Source organism: Carex rostrata, chromosome 21 (assembly GCF_964058835.1).
Source record: "Carex rostrata chromosome 21, lpCarRost1.2, whole genome shotgun sequence".
Taxonomy (NCBI): domain Eukaryota; kingdom Viridiplantae; phylum Streptophyta; class Magnoliopsida; order Poales; family Cyperaceae; genus Carex; species Carex rostrata.
The window spans coordinates 8,478,351-8,496,265 of record NC_135938.1 but is presented as its reverse complement, the minus strand read 5'-3'; the positions used below and the strand labels follow the sequence as shown (position 1 = coordinate 8,496,265).

The 17,915-nt window shown below is 34.8% G+C and overlaps 2 protein-coding genes across 2 annotated transcripts; both read left to right on the top strand.

Moving 5' to 3' along the window:
• The first annotated feature begins 155 nt into the window (after nucleotides 1–155).
• LOC144573339 (disease resistance protein RGA2-like) lies at nucleotides 156–1,933 on the top strand. Its single transcript, XM_078323091.1, has one exon. It carries the CDS (start codon nucleotides 250–252, stop codon nucleotides 1,843–1,845), a length of 1,596 nt encoding a protein of 531 aa, XP_078179217.1. The 5' UTR covers nucleotides 156–249; the 3' UTR covers nucleotides 1,846–1,933.
• A 5,766-nt stretch (nucleotides 1,934–7,699) lies between these two features.
• LOC144573624 (disease resistance protein RGA2-like) lies at nucleotides 7,700–15,755 on the top strand. Its single transcript, XM_078323402.1, has 2 exons — nucleotides 7,700–7,774; nucleotides 14,171–15,755. Exon 2 carries the CDS (start codon nucleotides 14,202–14,204, stop codon nucleotides 15,753–15,755), a length of 1,554 nt encoding a protein of 517 aa, XP_078179528.1. The 5' UTR covers nucleotides 7,700–7,774; nucleotides 14,171–14,201.
• The last annotated feature ends 2,160 nt before the right edge of the window (nucleotides 15,756–17,915 follow it).

Here is a 17,915-nt window from a genome sequence, read left to right as displayed (position 1 = left end):
TCTTTATATTCAATAAAAGAGTAGTTTTGTCAATGAAGTTTACTAAAAAAATTTCAATGGTTGGCTGTGCAATAAATCAATTTAAGGTTGGTGGTTTTTTAGTACTATTTGCCATTCTACAAATTATCCGTAATGTAGAAAAGGCAATCTAAGTATTTAACTTGAACTGGTTGTTCAAAGTTATTATCTACCACACTAGAGAAGTAATAATATTTTCCGTGAAACTTACAAAAGGAGGTGAACAGCAGTATGGGGGGCACACCAAGCATGTTTTATTCTGGAGTGGTGGAAGCAGCAGCTGGGACCATAGTAAGCGGTGCAGTCTCTTCAATCACGAGCAGATACGAGAATGAGATGCAGGAGGGACTCGATGTGACCCTGTATAGCCTGCAACAAGAGGTGAGCAAAATCCAATCTGCCATCGAAGCAGCAAGAGGGCGTCGAATTACCAACCAAAAGTTGCTCGAGTGGTTGGCACAAATAATAAATGCAGCATACCTTGGGGAGTACTATCATCGTACTTTAAAAAACCGGAGTTCACTTCCTCCAATGATCGCTAGTACTCAAGATACGAGCAACTTGCATAATTACCCCACCAGTCATGCAGCCAAACGCCAGCGGACGATCAAAATCTTGCTTTTTGGTAATGATGAGCAAAGGGAACTCCATGATGTTCTAAAAATGTTGCAAAGTATAGATATATGCGCATTCATACATATGGTAAATGCCCAACCTGAAAGGCCCATGAAAAACTACTTGTACATGGACCAGAACAGGTTAATAAATCGGGATAAGGAAAGAGAGCATGTTATTAAATTCTTGCTTGAACCAAGCATGTCTGCTGAAAATAATGTGGATATACTTCCAATAGTTGGGTCAGAATCAGTAGGAAAGAGCACTCTTGCCCTTCACTGTTTCTATGATCCAAAGGTACAAAAACATTTTTCCTTGAAAATGTACATTTCTGCTCCAGGTGTCTCTTATCCTAATAATCGTGGTCTTCCTAACATATTTGAACAAATTTTGAAGCGATGTAACAGTACTCAAATAATAAATTATGATGAGAATAGCCTGGTAGCAATGCTTAAGCAGAACCTCAGCTCAGAGAGACTTCTGCTCGTGATGGGCAGTGTTTTCTGTATGGAATCCACAGTTTGGAAAGCCCTGTTGAGTTGCCTAAAATGCGCAAAAAAAGGAAGCAAGATCATCTTTACAAGCAATTTAGTTGTTTATAATGAGTACAAGGAGCTTGTAAATCCAGGGAAAGTGAAGCCGGTCATGCTTGACTGCTTTTCTGAGAACCAGTATATGTTGTTTTTTAGGGAGCATGCATTTGGCAGTGCTGACCCAGAGGACCACCCTAAGTTAGCAAAAATGGGAGGGGAGATAGCAAAGAAGATGAATGGATCACTCTGGGGAGCAAAAATCATAGGTGAGCTTCTGAGAGATAATTTGAATGCTCCATTCTGGTCTATCTTCTTGCGAGATGGCATTCTAAGTTCACAATTTTTGCAGACTAAAGGCATTTTTCCAGTTGTAAAGACTATTTCCCAGTTGCTTCCCAAGCCCCAACAAGTGGAGTGTTTGACAGTAACATGGGGAGAAGAATCAGGAGTAATTCGTGCATGCAATGGAGTTAAAAGTTTTAGAGAACTAATGGTTCTTGGTCCTAAGTATTGTACTCCTCTTAGTAAAGAAGGAAAGAATTACGGGGTGGATTTTTTGGTGACCAAGCATTTCAATCTATATGAATGGTGTATTAGCATTGCAAGATGCAAACCTGTGGGTCAGGAGAACAGGACTTTGCTTGGAGACTTACTCTGGGTGGATCTTGACGACCAGTGAAAAAACAAGAGGGGGATGGCTCGTATTAATTGTTTCTTTAGAAAGAAAGATCCTGTTTGTATATTTGAATTTATAATAACTCATAACAGTAATTTTGTTTTTTTTTTTTTATTTTAGTTTCTCTAAGAAGTTAACGTATCATGTAGAAACTAGCTATGTGAGCAAGTAATTAATGGGTGTGTTTTTAATATTAAATTAGCTATTTCACCAAAATATTACTTTTTAAACACGAAATTTTTATTTTTACCATCTTAAAAAAATAAACCAATTAACTAATTGTCTACAGAAATAAAACTGCGGTCCTACCCTTACTTGAAATGCAGTTTCAAACTACGATCCCACCGCATATGCAATTAATTTCTGCTGCGGATCAAAGAACTGCTATGCATGTTAAATAATTTATTTTCCGAGTTCCTTGATAAAGCCATGATATATATTATCTCCACTCCAACAGTCAGGATGCCAAAACAATATTTAAATTTGTCCCCAATAAAAATGTCTGAGACACAAAGCTTCTTAGCTTTCTAATATTTAAATGTAATCATATTATATCTGAATTGGGATACCGGCAGAATTTTCCTGAGACAAAATTCATCTGACATATATATATTGACCATATATATAGATGGATTAATTAAATTTACATTAAAACTTGTATGGCAGTTTGAAACTGCGGTAGAAATCAATATGATCGCACTTTAAAACTATGATCCTTGTAAAAATAAAATATCTGTAGAAAAATAATTAATTGTTGGTTTACTTTTTTCCTTTTTTGAAAATGGTATAAAAAAAAAATCAGTTTTTAAACACACAGCTACTTTTTATTTCACATTTTTTATTTTGTTTAACATAATTTTCAATGCGTATCTATTAATGGGAAGTGCAATAATAATCATTTATGTAATTTCGTAGATGTCATCTACTGATGTGTTTTGAGTAGTAATTATATGTACTAAAAATGACCTAAAATACTAAAAGAAATTACCGAAGTGTCACAAATTAAATGATATATTATGAAAAATAACATGTTTAATACTTTAAAAATTAAATACATAGTCAAATGATAGTTCTTTTCATGATTATATGTTAATAAAAATCAGTTTTTATGTTAAAGTTAATTAATTACTAAATGTTAAAAGTACAATATATCCATTGAAAAAAAAAAATATAATTAATACGTCTAAAATTACTAATTAATTGATACGTCTAAAAGTTATGAACTTAAGGTGGACACTTGTGAATATTAACTCCTCTTGTAATTAACTCCAAAAATTATATAATCAGTCAAAAAAAGGTTCTCTTGTGTGCTAACACAAGCCAGGGTGTCTATTCCGGGATAGCGCGAGAACCAAGCATTATTTAAAGGATCCAGATCCTTTAAATTTTGTGTTAGAGCATCTCGGGCTGAATAAAAATTAAAAACTAAAAAATTGAGTTAATTTGTGAGATCCGATAACCCATCAGCAACATTGGTCGGGGGGACCTTCAAAAGACAGGTCATGGTTCTTTTGACACGGTATTCTACAATCAACCTTGAAGCGATTAAAAGAAAGGAAGGCGTCTAATTGTTCACAATTAGTTGTCTACGGTTTGTTTAAAATCCTAAACCCTAAACCCTAAATTCAGTTAATAACAGTTTTAAAACCTTCTAGAACATTTTAGAATTGAATCACTTCTCAAACTTGTAGTTTTTTCAGAATAATCTCGGAAATTATATAAAATTAATTTTTTTGAATGAAATTTTATTTTTCAAATTTAAAATTAATTTTTTTCTTCAATTATTAATATTTATATATGCATCTATATCCTATAAATTAACACTACACATACTGTAAAACATACAGATGCAAACTATAGAACTTCAATACTGTAAAATTTCCAAATGTAATTTATAAAACTAACAGATGCAAACTATAAAACTGTAAATCTAAAACTTAAAACACTATAAAACTGAGATAAAGACACTGCAAAATTAAATACTATAAATTTAAAATATATAAATAGTAAAACTAATAGATGCAAACTATAAATCATTAATACATCAAATATTCACAACTACATTGTTAAACATTAGTAACTATTCATAAGATGAATACTGTAAAATTACAAGGTGAATATTATAAAATTAACCGGTGAATACTGTAAAATGACAAAATCAATACTCCATATCGCCTCTCTATCATCTTTTTCTTTCTTTTTTTAGATTTTCACAAGACGAATACTATAAAATTACAAGATGGATAATGTAAATTTAACAAAGTGAATAATGTAAAATCACAAGATTAATACTCTATATCGCTTCTCTATCATCTCTTTCCTCCAAATTTTCACAAGATGAATACTGTCAAATTAACAGGGTAAATAATGTAAAATAACAAGATTCATACTTCATATCGCCTCTTTATCGTTTTTTCCCTCAAGATTTTCACAAAATGAATACTGTAAAATCACAAGATGAATACTGTAAAATTAACATGGTAAATACTGTAAAATAGTAAGATTCGATCACTGCCAGTTCAATCTCAATCGTGTTAGATAGATCAAGTGAGAGGTGGAGGTGAAACTAGCAAGGTTTAGAGACCCGTCGGAGAGGAGGCCGTCGAGGGGAGACCGACGGAGGGAAGGTCGTCGGCAGGTTGAGTCTGGATCTTCCTCGGCGCCAGCGAATGATGGACTGGTGTGTCGCCACTGCCAAAGGATACAACAGAGGTCTCAGGCATGGAGACACAGAGCGATGCAGTATCCGTTGGGAAGAGTGATATGAAATTTTGAAAATTAAAATTATTATCACTTCCACATGTTTATGTCTGGATCCGACTAGTTTGAGTATCCACAATCATCTGTTGGCACAAAATAGTTGCCTGTTGCACTTGGTATTTATACAGGAATTTCTAAATGTAATCGATATGGCAATACAACTTGGCAATATTTGTTATTATAAAGTTCAAATTACCTTCAGCGTCGTTTCCAACGTCAGGTTGCAATTTGCGAACAATCAAGCATCCATTAGCATCAGGATAGAAACAGAGAGAAAAATATTGGCATAAGTTTGATTTGCGAACAGTCAAGCATACATCGGCATCAATTCGATTTTGGGGAAAAACGGAGAGAAGAAAAATATTTGAAGAGATCTGTTTTTTTATGAGGGTGGGATTGAAGTCCGTTAAAATAAGTTAGAAGGTATTAGATAAGACGCTGTGAACAAATCGTGAACAAAAGTAAGTGGATAGGAACATTTTCTCTAAAAGAAAATATGCATGAAATTGACAATGTTTATAAGAATTTCAAACTGAATCAATTAAATGACACGGAAATATATGTATTGCAGTCGACAGTGGTCCCCATAGCATTAATTTGTACTTGCTACACAAAACACAATTTATCGCACAGTACGTAAAAACAGAAACTTGAACAGACTACAGTCTACAGAGCTTAAGATTTTCGGCAATATTGATGAAATGTAACGGAAAATCCGAAAAACTGCTGGAATACAGTCTCTCCTATGTATATGGTAAGCATGATCTCTCCAACCCTATCCGAACACTATGTTTGATCAAGGCCGTACTTTCAACCGACTTGTACTAGGGTACTTTCAACCGACTTGCTACCTCCCCTTTCTCATTGGTGTGGCTTACTTAATAAATGGAAAAAGGGAAGGACGGAGGAAAATGGGAGGAGATGCTGATGGAAGATTTGTTATAGCAAGGAAGAGAGCGAGGTCAATGTCACCAAATGTCAACAAAAATGCAATATCCCATTGGGAATTTATATTTTAAATGTGGCAATCCATGTTTTTGTATGCAAACCTCGAGCCCTGGCCCTGGCCCGCAATTTCATCAGAAATGTGTGTTGCACAGTTTCGTCAGTATGCATGATACATTGATACGCACTCCCAACATTGTTCTGTTGTAAATTCAGATAATTATTTTGTAACTCAATTCTGATATTTGTGATCAAATCTGATAAAAAAATATATCTTGTTGTGCATTTTCAGATAATTATTTTGTAACTCAATTCTTCTTATGTTGTAATATATACCATGATAACATAGGATTAGACGATCCCAGAGAGTTGTGTTACAGTCAGCTTCCGTCATACATTATAACAGAGTCAGGAAAAACTAATTAATGTTTTTTAGAATTCTATCATGGTAGTACTGAATGCTAGAAGCATCCTTTCAGCTTATTCGTGATATTTGTTCCAAAATTCGTTCTGTTGGCGCCTTGTAGAGAATCTAGAGAGTGGATACAAAGAGAAAAATGGGTCAATGAACCACTGGGCTGCAATTCAGCTATGACCAATTCAGAGGAAAGCTGTTTGCTATGAAAACATTTAAAAAGTCAGCAGTTGGTGATTAATGGCTGTCAAGTTATTCAATTAATCGAAAAATCAGGTATGGGTTTCTTGTTTCTGAGGAGAACATATAATGTACGAAATTAAGTATTATTTATTAAGAAAATATAAATGACAATAAACAGATCAGATATGAATCTTGTGGATCTATTTTCCCACGTGCTTGATCCATGTTTATTATGGGCTGCTTTGGGCCAACATGGGTTCAATTTAATAAGAAGAAGAAGAGGATTGACATGATAACCATTAGAAACTTTTCAGGGTCCAAATTGCATATTTGTTAAAAATCAAATGAACCAGATTTTGGTCCCTTTGACGCCGGCAGGCAGCAGCATTTTTGAGATTTTTTTTGCTTATTTGAATCTTTTCAATGTTTCTATGTTGGGACTAGTTACAAGTTCAAATTTAATACAAATTTATATTTTTTGGAAAATAGTCAGCATATACTTCTATTTGCTAATAGGATTTTGGTTTACACGGTCACTCGCTGCAAATGCAAATTTACATGAGAGAGTTGCTCTTCTTCTCAAAAGCTCCAGCACGATAGAGAGAACTGCAGCTTGCTCACATACATACAGCTCAGATCAGTGAAAGGCTTCTCAGGCGTCTTGTTTTGGATATTCTTTATTTTGCAAAATCCATCACTGTTGAAATAATAATTTGGAAAATTCCAAATTTCCTTTCAATACATTTGTTGTGATCTCCATATGTTGACCCAGACTTATTTAGTATTTTTTTGTTGGTTTTTATTTCTTTTGCAGGCACCTCTGTTATTCTATTTTTGTGGTATAAATCTCGGAATATAGGGCTAGAAGAGAGGGCAAAAAAGAAGAAGAAATTCAACGGTGTTGTCATTTATTAGATTGAAGGGGTCACCAAACTGGAAACTACAAGGGTCTGTTTCAGCCAATTAATAGTTCAAGGGTCTGTGTGAATCATATTAAACAGTACAGATCATTCCAAGGGTCTGTTTCAGCCAATTAATAGTTCAAGGGTCTGTGTGAATCATATTAAACAGTACAGATCGAATTGACCGAGTCATTGCTCTCTGTCTCTCTCTTACAAGCTGGTTAATGAATGATAAGAAGTTTGAAAGAAAGATGAAAGCATGAAAAATAGGCCCACGAATTATTTTGGTAGACATTTTAAAAAGATGCTTGCTTGGACTGAGAAGAGAGATAAGAGTATAAGACTGAGGAAATTTAGGTAGGGGGACTAGATCTTTTTTCTGATACTTTAAATTCTTGGTCAAATGAGTTATCTCAATTCGTACAAAAATAACCCAAAAAATAAATATTGGTACATAATGTCGCCCTCTGTGGGCGCTTGGGTATCATCAGCTCTCCTATTTGTCAACTGGATACTTTATTCTATTTTTGTTTGACATTTCGTGGCACTTACCTCACTGTTTGACATTTCGTGGCACTTACCTCACTCCTTACCTTACTATAACATATCTTTCATCATCTCCTTCCATTCATACCCACCTTCCCTTTTCTCTATTAATTATATAACCATAGCAACGGATCGATAAGAAGTGAAGGTGAGTTCTGAAATTTCAACTACAGAAGTGAAGGTAAGTTCTCTTCTAAATATTGCCTCTGCGGTTTTGTAATTTTAGAACTCAAACCCTAATTTCCAATTTATGGCCTCCTTTGATTTCCATTAAGCCAAACCAAAACGCAGTGTCAATTAGTGGGGGTAGACAAACTTCTCACACTTTACTAATTACCATGGTTTTTTTTGCTTACTGATAAAGCTCAGCAAATTAATTAGTCAATATCACTCAAAAATTTTAACTATTTGGGACAGTTCTACAAAGTTAATTAACAAGACATATAACAGCAACTTAACACAATAACAATATAATATCTACTTCTTGAGAACTAGCATTTTATCTAGTAGCTAAAGAGAATTCATCTACGTGTTGAAGATCACAAGTTTGAAACTCAACTGGGAATCCCATGTAGATATGAAATAGTATAATTGTGTCTTGACTCATGGTTCGAAAAATCGGCCGATTCCGAGTCAACTCGGCCGAGTCGACTCGGAATCGGACAGGACCGGGCCGAGTTTTATCCGAGTCTTGCGTGTATGCGAGTTTCTCAGCAGAAATCGGATGAACAGTACTTGACTCGGCCGAGTCAAGCGAGTCTTGACCGATTCCAGACCGATTCAGGACGATTCTCCTCCAGATGAGCAGATTTTGCCTTTTCTTTGTGTGAAATTGGGTTTATCGGAAGAGAAGTTTTTGATTTGGGAAGAAAGAACCATGGGTTCTGTGGAGGAAGAAAGGCTAACAGAGATTTTAAATAAACTTGGTGTACCAAGTCTATTAAATATAGAAATCTAAAAAACATTGATCCATAATGAACTAGGAGCAACTAGAAAATTTTGATAGGGAGATGGGCGACATGTAAGGTTTAATGAGAGCATCTACATCCCTGAAACTCTTTGAGTTTCTAATTTGATGTGGCAGTTTCTAAACCAGTTTCAGGGATGCAGATGAGTTTCTTATTTAGCAACTTTGCTCCAAAGTTTCTTAATAAGAAACCGTTTATAAACTCTGACGTGGCCAAATAATTTGCTGAAATTCTTTTCTCTTGTAATTTATTTGCTGATGTGGCAATTAAGAAACTCTAATTTTGAGTTTCAGAGATGTGAGGGTTTATAAACTTTCAGAGATAAAGTTTCTAAAAATTAGTTAACAGTTATTTAGAAACTCTAAGAGTTTCAGTGATGTAGATGCTCTGACATATAAAAGATTGCCTCCACTTTTCTTTATCCTCTCCATTTCGTTCTTATTGGACCCATCCATTTTTGCATTTTTTTAACATTTTTGCACTTGCTTTTGAATTGTTTTCCAATGTTTTCTGTCTCCTTTTTTTTATTCTTTTTCATCCTTTATTTTTCTTTTTATATTTATTTATTTTAGGAATCAAAAATATTTTATTTATTAATTTTTTTCTATTATTTTAAGTCAAAACAAGTTTCTGTCGAAAAAATCCGAGTTACCGATCTGATTCATCTTATTCCTATTCTACAGTCAAAATTCCGATTCCCAGTTTTACAACCATACTCTTGACCCCCAACCTGTACACACAAAAAAAGTATCTACTTGGAACAGTCTTGTAGTGTGTGAACCAAAATTACAAAAAAAAAAAATATATATATATATATATATATTTTCAATAAAGGTAGTTTGGTCAACTAAATTTACTCAATTGGTTGGTTGTGCTAAATTCAACAAGTTGATGAGAAAAACGTGTAAATTAAAGGTTGGTAATACTGAGTACCATTTGGCAATCTACAAATTATCCATATTGTTCAGAAAACACTTTTGCACCCTTGCATTTTAATGTAGAAAGGCACTTTAATTTGACTGATTGTTCAAGGTTATAATTTACCACACTAATTAAGATTAGTAATCATAATTTCATTGAAGTAGTAACAAAAGGAGGGTGAACAGCAATATGGGGGGCACAACAAGCATGTTTTATTCGGGAGCTGTGGAAACAGTAGCTGGAACGATAGTAAGTGGAGCTGTCTCCTCAATCACGGGTGAAAAAGAGATGCAGGAGGGACTCGATGTGACCCCTGTATAGCCTGCAACATGAGGTTATCAAAATCCAATCTGCCATCGAAGCAGCAAGAGGACGACGGATTACCAACAAAAAAATTGCTCGAGTGGTTGGAACAAATAATAAATGCAGCATACCTTGGGAAATACTATCATCGCACCTTTAGAAACAAGAGTTCACTTCCTCCAACGGTAACTAGTATCGAAGGTATGAGCAATTTGCTTATCTACCCCACTAGTCATGCAGCCAAACGCCAGCGGACAATCAAAGCCTTAATTGCTTTTCGGTAATGACGAGCACAGGGAACTTCATGATGTATTGAAAAAGTTGAAATGTATTATATATGTGCGTTCTTACTCATGGTTAATGGCCAACCTGAGTTAGCAAAAATGGGAGTGGAGATGACAAAACTGATGAATGGATCAATGTGGGGAGCAAAAATCTTAGGCGAGCTTCTTAGAGAAAATTTGAATGCTCCATTCTGGTCCATCTTCTTGCGAGATGGCTTTCTAAGAACTGAAGAAGGCTTTCAAATTTATTTACTATCAAGTCAAGTTGTCAAAAAAAATGACAAAAATAGTGCATTAAAATGCGCATAAAACCATTCATCTTTTGACCGCTTAACTTGATAGTAAATAAATTCGAAACTTAAATTTTTTTTATATGAAAACGAAGATCTCGTTAAGGACATTGGTTTGAACAGTTTAGATTTGTCATTGAAGCCGATTCAATAGATTTTAGAGACCGGAAGCATATTGTTAATATACTAGAGGAAGCGTGCTAGCCGTACTCTCTCTCTCTATATATATATATAGAGTGTGGCTAAATTGCTATCGGTAGCACTTCGACCTAAGTGCTTACGGGGTCATATCTTAGTATTTGATGTTCAAATAACAAATCCAAACCGTTAGATGTTCAATCTATATTAAAATGTGCGGAGACCAAATTTTACATTTTTTGAAATTTTTTACTATTTATTAAGATGGTTTGAAAATCGCTGTTTTTATTAAAATTATGTGCCATTAAAAAACAGTGATTTCAAACCATCTTAATAAATAGTACAAAAATTCCAGAAAATGTAAAATTTGGTCTCCAAGCGCATTTTAATATAGATTGGACATCTAAAGGTTTGGATTTGTTATTTGAACATCAAATATGAAGATATGACCCCGTAAGCACTTAGGTCGAAGTGCTACTTATAGCAATTTAGCCATGTTAGTTTGTAATAATCTAGAAGTCAATAATACGATAATTTTGATTATATAAAGCTTTGTTCATGAATTGGATGATTAATATCATTTTGTTGCCTTGAGTATTATTGTATTTATGAATCATTTCGAGTTCATGACTGGAATTGTGAAACTTCATAATATAGATGATATATACTCTAAAAAGTCACTGACCAGGGTAATTAGCAGGAACACTAATTACCACGATAAGGTTAGTATGTGGATTAAATGATGGTCAAGTTTTACAGACCATAGACAAGGAGTTGTCATTTTAATCACATAGATATATGTTCCAGGAACATGATATCTGACAGACCCCGAATGAAACATTATACGGAATTGTGTTCGTGTCATTAATGCTTTCATTCAGTGTTAAGTTCTAAAGTATGAGGTATTCATCTTTCCTACTAAGAAATGTATATGTGTGATTGTTATCAAACGCTGTCGGTAAAATGCAGTTTATAACGGTAGCTCTTCGGTATACATGGTTTAGCTGAGGTAGTGATGGTTTACCAAAAGTACTATTGTCCCTCGTATCTCTATACGAGCTATAGCATCACTGGGCCCCTTGATAGAGTAAGATTATCAGCGCGCGGTATGATTACAAGAGTAATCATATTTGATAATCTGCTCAAGATCAAGAAAAGATTAAGTTTACAAGGATGACACACACCTACCTTGAAACCTATGTTGCATGGATACGGATATGGGTATCGTATCAGATACGATACGGATACGGCGATACGGTAATTTTCAAATATCTAGGATACGATACGTCTATTATATATATATTATTTATTATTAATTTATATATTACATTTGATCTAATTATTTAAAGAACCACAAAAGTCTAATTAATAAGTGAATATATTACAAAAATCTAATTTGCTAAATGAAGCTATAATTTATAAGAATACGTTAAGTATTATAGTTACTCAGATATATCACGAAACAAACTTTGGTGGAGTGGTAAAGTGTTTTGCGCAGGATGAGCCTTCCCAAGATCGAATCCCGCTACCCGCAGAGAAAAAACTCAATTTCCCTGGGCGGTGTTTGCGCGGTGCACAGGGTCGAAGTCGCGGCTCACGGCTGCGGGGGCGCGGTTCACGGGTGTATGCGCTGGTGTTTGCGCAGTTCACGGGCACTGATGGCCGTATTCAGCCGTATCCAGACGTGTCAACGGAGTATCGGAGACCGTATCGACTGAGTAAGGATACGCCACGTCAGCCGATACGCCAGCTGGCGTATCGGATACGTATCGTGGCCGTATCGGACGCGTATCGGTATCCGATACGTATCCGATACGGGTACGACGCCTAAACTGAAGTATCGGAGTAACATAGCTTGAAACTAATCTGATAGCTATGAGATAGAAGAACTGACACAAGTAAATTGTTTACTGGATCATGATATTGTACTGTACAGCATCATCTGTGTAATTGGATGGTCATGATGTATACTGCCAGATACTGCTCATGATTATAGAAGTTAAAACAATTTTAACTCTATTTACCAACATAACACAGATCCTATTGGGTCACACCATATAGGAGTTAATCGGAGAATCTTATTGTGATTGATTATAAATTGGTTATGATCAATAGTAAGATGGTTATAATTAATTATACGTGTTATAATTAAATTATAAATGTTATGTAAAAATAACAAGCAAAAACATTGGTTAATTTATAAACGTGTGTGACACCTTGTATAAAAGTTAACCGGTTAATTTATAAATGTGCAGGACACGTTGTATAAATTACCGAAACAACAACCGCAAGAAATATAATTGTTCAGAATAATTATACGAATATTATTTGTATTCGGGCCGAGGGCATTTTGGTCTTTTCACATGTCATCCTTATCCACATGACACGTCATCGATCTTATCCACATGACACGTCATCGATCTTATCCACATGACACGTCATCGATCTTATCCACATGACATGTCATCATACTTATCCATTAAATGACATATCTTGTAAATAGGCATATGTTGAGGGGTATTTCGGTCTTTTGCGAACCTCCTCAAAAGCCTATAAATAGAGGGGTGCATGTAGAGAGAAAAACCACTAATTCACTCGTATCGTTTCGTGTCGAAACGAATCGGTATTTTCTCTCTTTCTCGGTTTCTCTCCCAAATAGTATTTCGGTTGAGAAAAGAAAGTTATACGTAGTTGACGTATAATCTTACGGGTTGTTGTGAAGTATATTTACGGGATCGGTGAATAGTGTTTTCCCGAATTTCGCGGTATGTCAGTTTTGCTTATTTGTGAAACTAAGTAGCTGAAAATTCGTGTTTACGGGTTTTCGTCTTTTCTCCGTGAATAGTGTTTTTGCATAATTCCGCGGTTTACGGTATTTCTGGCAAAAGAAATAAACCGCTCTCTGGTTAGTCCTGGTGGATAACCTATAGAGGCACCATACGTTTGGTGCTCCGAGGAGAATCATTCCCGTGATGTAGCTCTACTCGCTCGGTCTGCATTCCAACTGTGATTTGGAAACAAGGTATAAATATGTTATATTAATCTATTTAATTGGTAAGTAGATTAAAGTTTTAGAAATCAATCATGGAGTAGATCTGTAAAAGGATTAAATTGGGTTTTGATGCCAAAGGAATACTGAAGGTGGACCGCCTTGGAAAGTTTCCTGACATACCCCGTTTAATCCTTGGCTTAAGTTGGCCATAGAAAATTTTTTCTACGGTCATTCCGCAGCTTAAGCCTAAACGGGTTTTGGTTACCCCGAAACCCCAACAGCCATACTCTATATATATATATATATAAAGAGAGAGAGAGAGAGAGAGAGATAGGCTAATATACAATCGATGTTCCTAGCCTCCCGTGTAACCAAGTCGTTTTTCGATTTTTAAAGTTTAAATGATCGATCCAAACCATTAGATGTGATCTCCATATCAAAATGTGCTAGGAGACCAAATTTGATGTTTTTTGGAATATTTTTACCATTTATTAAGCCACTTTGAAAATCACTGATCCAACGGTGACTTCTGATTTTACTATTTGGTTAAGCTACTGTTGGATTAGCGATTTTCAAAGTGACTTCATAATGTAGATACTAGATAGGCACTTTAACATTGACTGGTTGTTCAAATTTATAATCTATATTACACTAAGAGAAGTAATCATAATGTCCTTGCAGCAGTTACAAATTAAAGGAGGTAAACTACCGTATGGCGGGCACATTAAGCAAGTTTTATTTTGGAGCCGTGGAAGGAGCAGCTGGAGACATAGTAAGCCGTGCTATCTCCTCAATCACGGGCAGATTTGAGATGCAAGAGGAACTCGATCTGACCCTGTTTAGCCTGCAACATGAAGTGAGCAAAATCAAATCTGCCATCGATGCAGCAAAAGCGCGACGGATTACCAACCAAATGTTGCTCGAGTGGTTGTCACAAATAATAGATGCAGCATATCTTGGGGAGTACTATTATCGTACCTTCAAAAACCAGAGTTCACAACATCCAATGTTAGCTAGAACTCGATGTACGAGCAATTTCCTTATTGACCCCACCAGTCGTGCAACCAAACGCCGGCGGACGATCATAACAGGGATGATCAAAACCTTGCTTTTTGGTAATGACGAGCACAAAGAACTCTATAATGTACTGAAAAAGTTGAAAAGCATTGATATACACTATTTCATAAAAATGGTCAATACCCATCCTGAAAGGCCTATGAAAAGGTACCTCTACATGGATCACACCAGGTTAATAGATGGTGGTAAGAAAAGAGAGCAAGTTATGAAATTCTTGTTTGAACCTAGCATGGCTGGTGAAAATAATGTGGATATTCTTTCAATAGTTGGTCCACATGGAGTAGGAAAGACCACTCTTGCCCTTCACTGTTTCTATGATCCAAAGGTGCAAAAACATTTTTCCTTGAAAATTTACATTCCTTTATCAATTATTAGTTATCCTAATAATGGTTGTCCTCCTAAGATATTTGAATATATTCTAAAGCAATGTAAGAGTACTCCAATAACCAATAATGATGAGAATACCCTGCTAGCTATGCTTAAGCAGAACCTCAGCTTAGAGAGAATTCTGCTTGTGATAAACGATGTTTGGCTTGTAAATTCTAGGGTTATGAATTCTACGGTTTGGAATGCTGTGTTGGGTAGCGTAAGATGTGGAAAACAAGGAAGCAAGATCATTTTTATTAGCGATTTAATTTTCTATAATAAGATTAAGGAGATTGTAAAACCAGGGAAAGTGCAGCCGATCATACTTGATGGCTTTTCCGAGGAGGAGTATATGTTGTTTTTCAAGGAGCATGCTTTTGGCAGTGCTGACCCAGAGGACCATCCTGAGTTAGCAAAAATGGGAGGGGAAATAGCAAAGAAGATGAATGGATCAATCTGGGGTGCAAAAATTATAGGCGAGCTTCTAAGAGATAATTTGAATGGTCAATTCTGGTCCATCTTCTTGCGAGATGGCTTTATAAGCTCGCAATTTGTACATAATAAAGGGCTTTTTCCAGTAATCTGGACTATTTCCCAGCTGCTGCCCAAGCGTCTAAAAGTTGTTGCCAGGTATTGGTGTAGAGGATACAATAATGAACATAAAAGTTATAGGGAACTAATGGTTCTTGGTCCTAAATATTGCACTCCTGTTATTATAGAAGGGGAGAATTACGAGATGGAGTTTTCGGTGACCAAACATTTCAATCTATATGAATGTTTTGTTTTGACTGCACATGTAGAACTATTGGGTGATGACCAGTAATTGAAAAAAACAAGAGGGCTCTACTTCATAGAGAAAAAAATAGAAAGAGCAATTTCTTCTTTGGAAAAAAAAATGATAGTGTTTCCAGTTTTGAATTTGTAAATGTTCATACAAATGGGTGATCAATACTCTGATGAGTTTTTAGTTTTTTTTCAAAAAACTTGCCGTCGGTAGAAATTGTATCATGACGTGCAGAATAAATTGGTAGTATTAATCATTAGAGCAATATTTTTATACAATTTCAATAAATCCTGCGTGGTTGAGATACAAAACTGGTAAATTTTAATTCATAACAGTTATACTGTATGCTGGAGCACGAGCATTGGAATCTCACTTCATATTTCGAACGTTACAAAGGATGCATCTTCATGTGCGCTGCTTCAACTAAATATATTAAATTATTTTGTAATTAGTTATTTTGTAACTAATTTTTTAAATAAAATAAAACAGTAAAATCAGAAGCCACCGTTGGATCAGCGATTTTCAAAGTAGCTTGATAAATAGTAAAAAAATATTCAAAAAAATGTAAAATTTGGTCTGCAAGCACATATTAATATGGAGAACAAGATGAACAGTTTGGATCGGCTATTTGAATTTTAAAATTTAAAATTTGGACCAGTAGCATTTCGGCCGAAGTGCTACCAAAAACATACACTACAACAAAGTAGACATTTTTTGCAAGGGAAAAATTGCATTTATGACGGTCATCCGTCGCAAAAATAAAAAGTTGAACAATGAGAGTAGTCCGTCGCAAAAAGTCACTTTTTTATCCTCACGAAAAGTGTCTCATTCTTGTTGTAATATTAGTCTCTCTCTCTCTCTCTCTCTCTCTCTCTCTCTCTCTATATATATATATATATATATATGAGGAGGGTTCCAATACCTCATATTTTTCATTCATCATCGTACCTTATGTTTTATATCTTCGTTTTCAAAGTCCAAACTGTTGATCTGAACTACTTAACATGATATTTATACTAAAATATGCCTAGGATGAAATTTTTGAATTTTTGCAAAAAAAAATTTATTATTTTTTAAGATAGGTTCAAAATCATTGTTTTTGCACCGTTCAAAAAACAGAGATTTTCTACCCATCTTAAAAAATAGTAAAAAAATTCAAAAATTATAAAATTTCATCCTCAATCATATTTTAATATGGATATCATGTTGAATGGTTCGGATCGATAATTTAGAATTTAAATATGAAGAAAATGAAGATATAAAATATGAGGTATGATGAGGTATAAAAAAAATAAGCATTGGAACCCTCCTCTGTATATATAGGAAAAATGCTAATATGCTACACGTAAAATAGAGGGCCTCCATGCAATAGCTCAATATTTAAGTTTTCAAAATTCTAACGATCGATCCGAGCCATTCAACATGATATCCATATGAATATGTACTTACAAACCAAATTTTATATTTTTTTTAGAACTTTTTACTATTTTTTTAGATAGGTAGAAAATAACTTGATCTAAAAATTCAGATCAAGTGATTTTCAAAATTCTAACGGCTGATGAGGAGGTATTTAGTTGGTCCTGGTAACATCCGTGCAATTTTTATTTGCACGAGACAATTCTAAGCCATCGCAAGCCCTGTTGCTAATATGAAACCCTTTATGAAACGGTTTTAGTATCTTTAGTGCTGACAGACCACCACAATTACATCGGGTAGCTAGAATAATAATCTGACAGCCTCTGTTAGACATCTCAAAAACAAAGACATACCACCACAAATAGTATCTCAAATTCTTCAGTCGAATTTAGAATTCATGAAAGACTAAAATAATGGGTTTATGTAGTTTGATAATAAAGAACAAAAAGTTTGTTTTACTGTTACCTAAAGTATCAGAAAACCTGGACCAACAAATTATCAGATTTGTTCTGCTGTACGATTTCTATACATGATATTTTTGGTTATCAAAAATATTGTTTGCATAGGTGCATCTTTATATCTAGATATTTTGTTTTCTCCGAGGACCATTATTAGGTTGATACAAAAATGGTCACACAATACAAAGGACTACTGTACCAGTAACATTAATTACTTGCTGTTAGACCAGATATTATTTTAGAGACCGAAACCACAGTGCCATGTAGCTAGTTACGAGATTGCTATTTCTATTGGCCCTGTTTGGTAAAAGGTAGAGGAATAGAG

What these genes read in the sequence shown, in the direction of transcription:
- LOC144573339 (XM_078323091.1), top strand. Translation starts at nt 250, where the DNA reads ATGGGGGGCACACCAAGCATGTTTTATTCTGGAGTGGTGGAAGCAGCA.
- LOC144573624 (XM_078323402.1), top strand. Translation starts at nt 14,202, where the DNA reads ATGGCGGGCACATTAAGCAAGTTTTATTTTGGAGCCGTGGAAGGAGCA.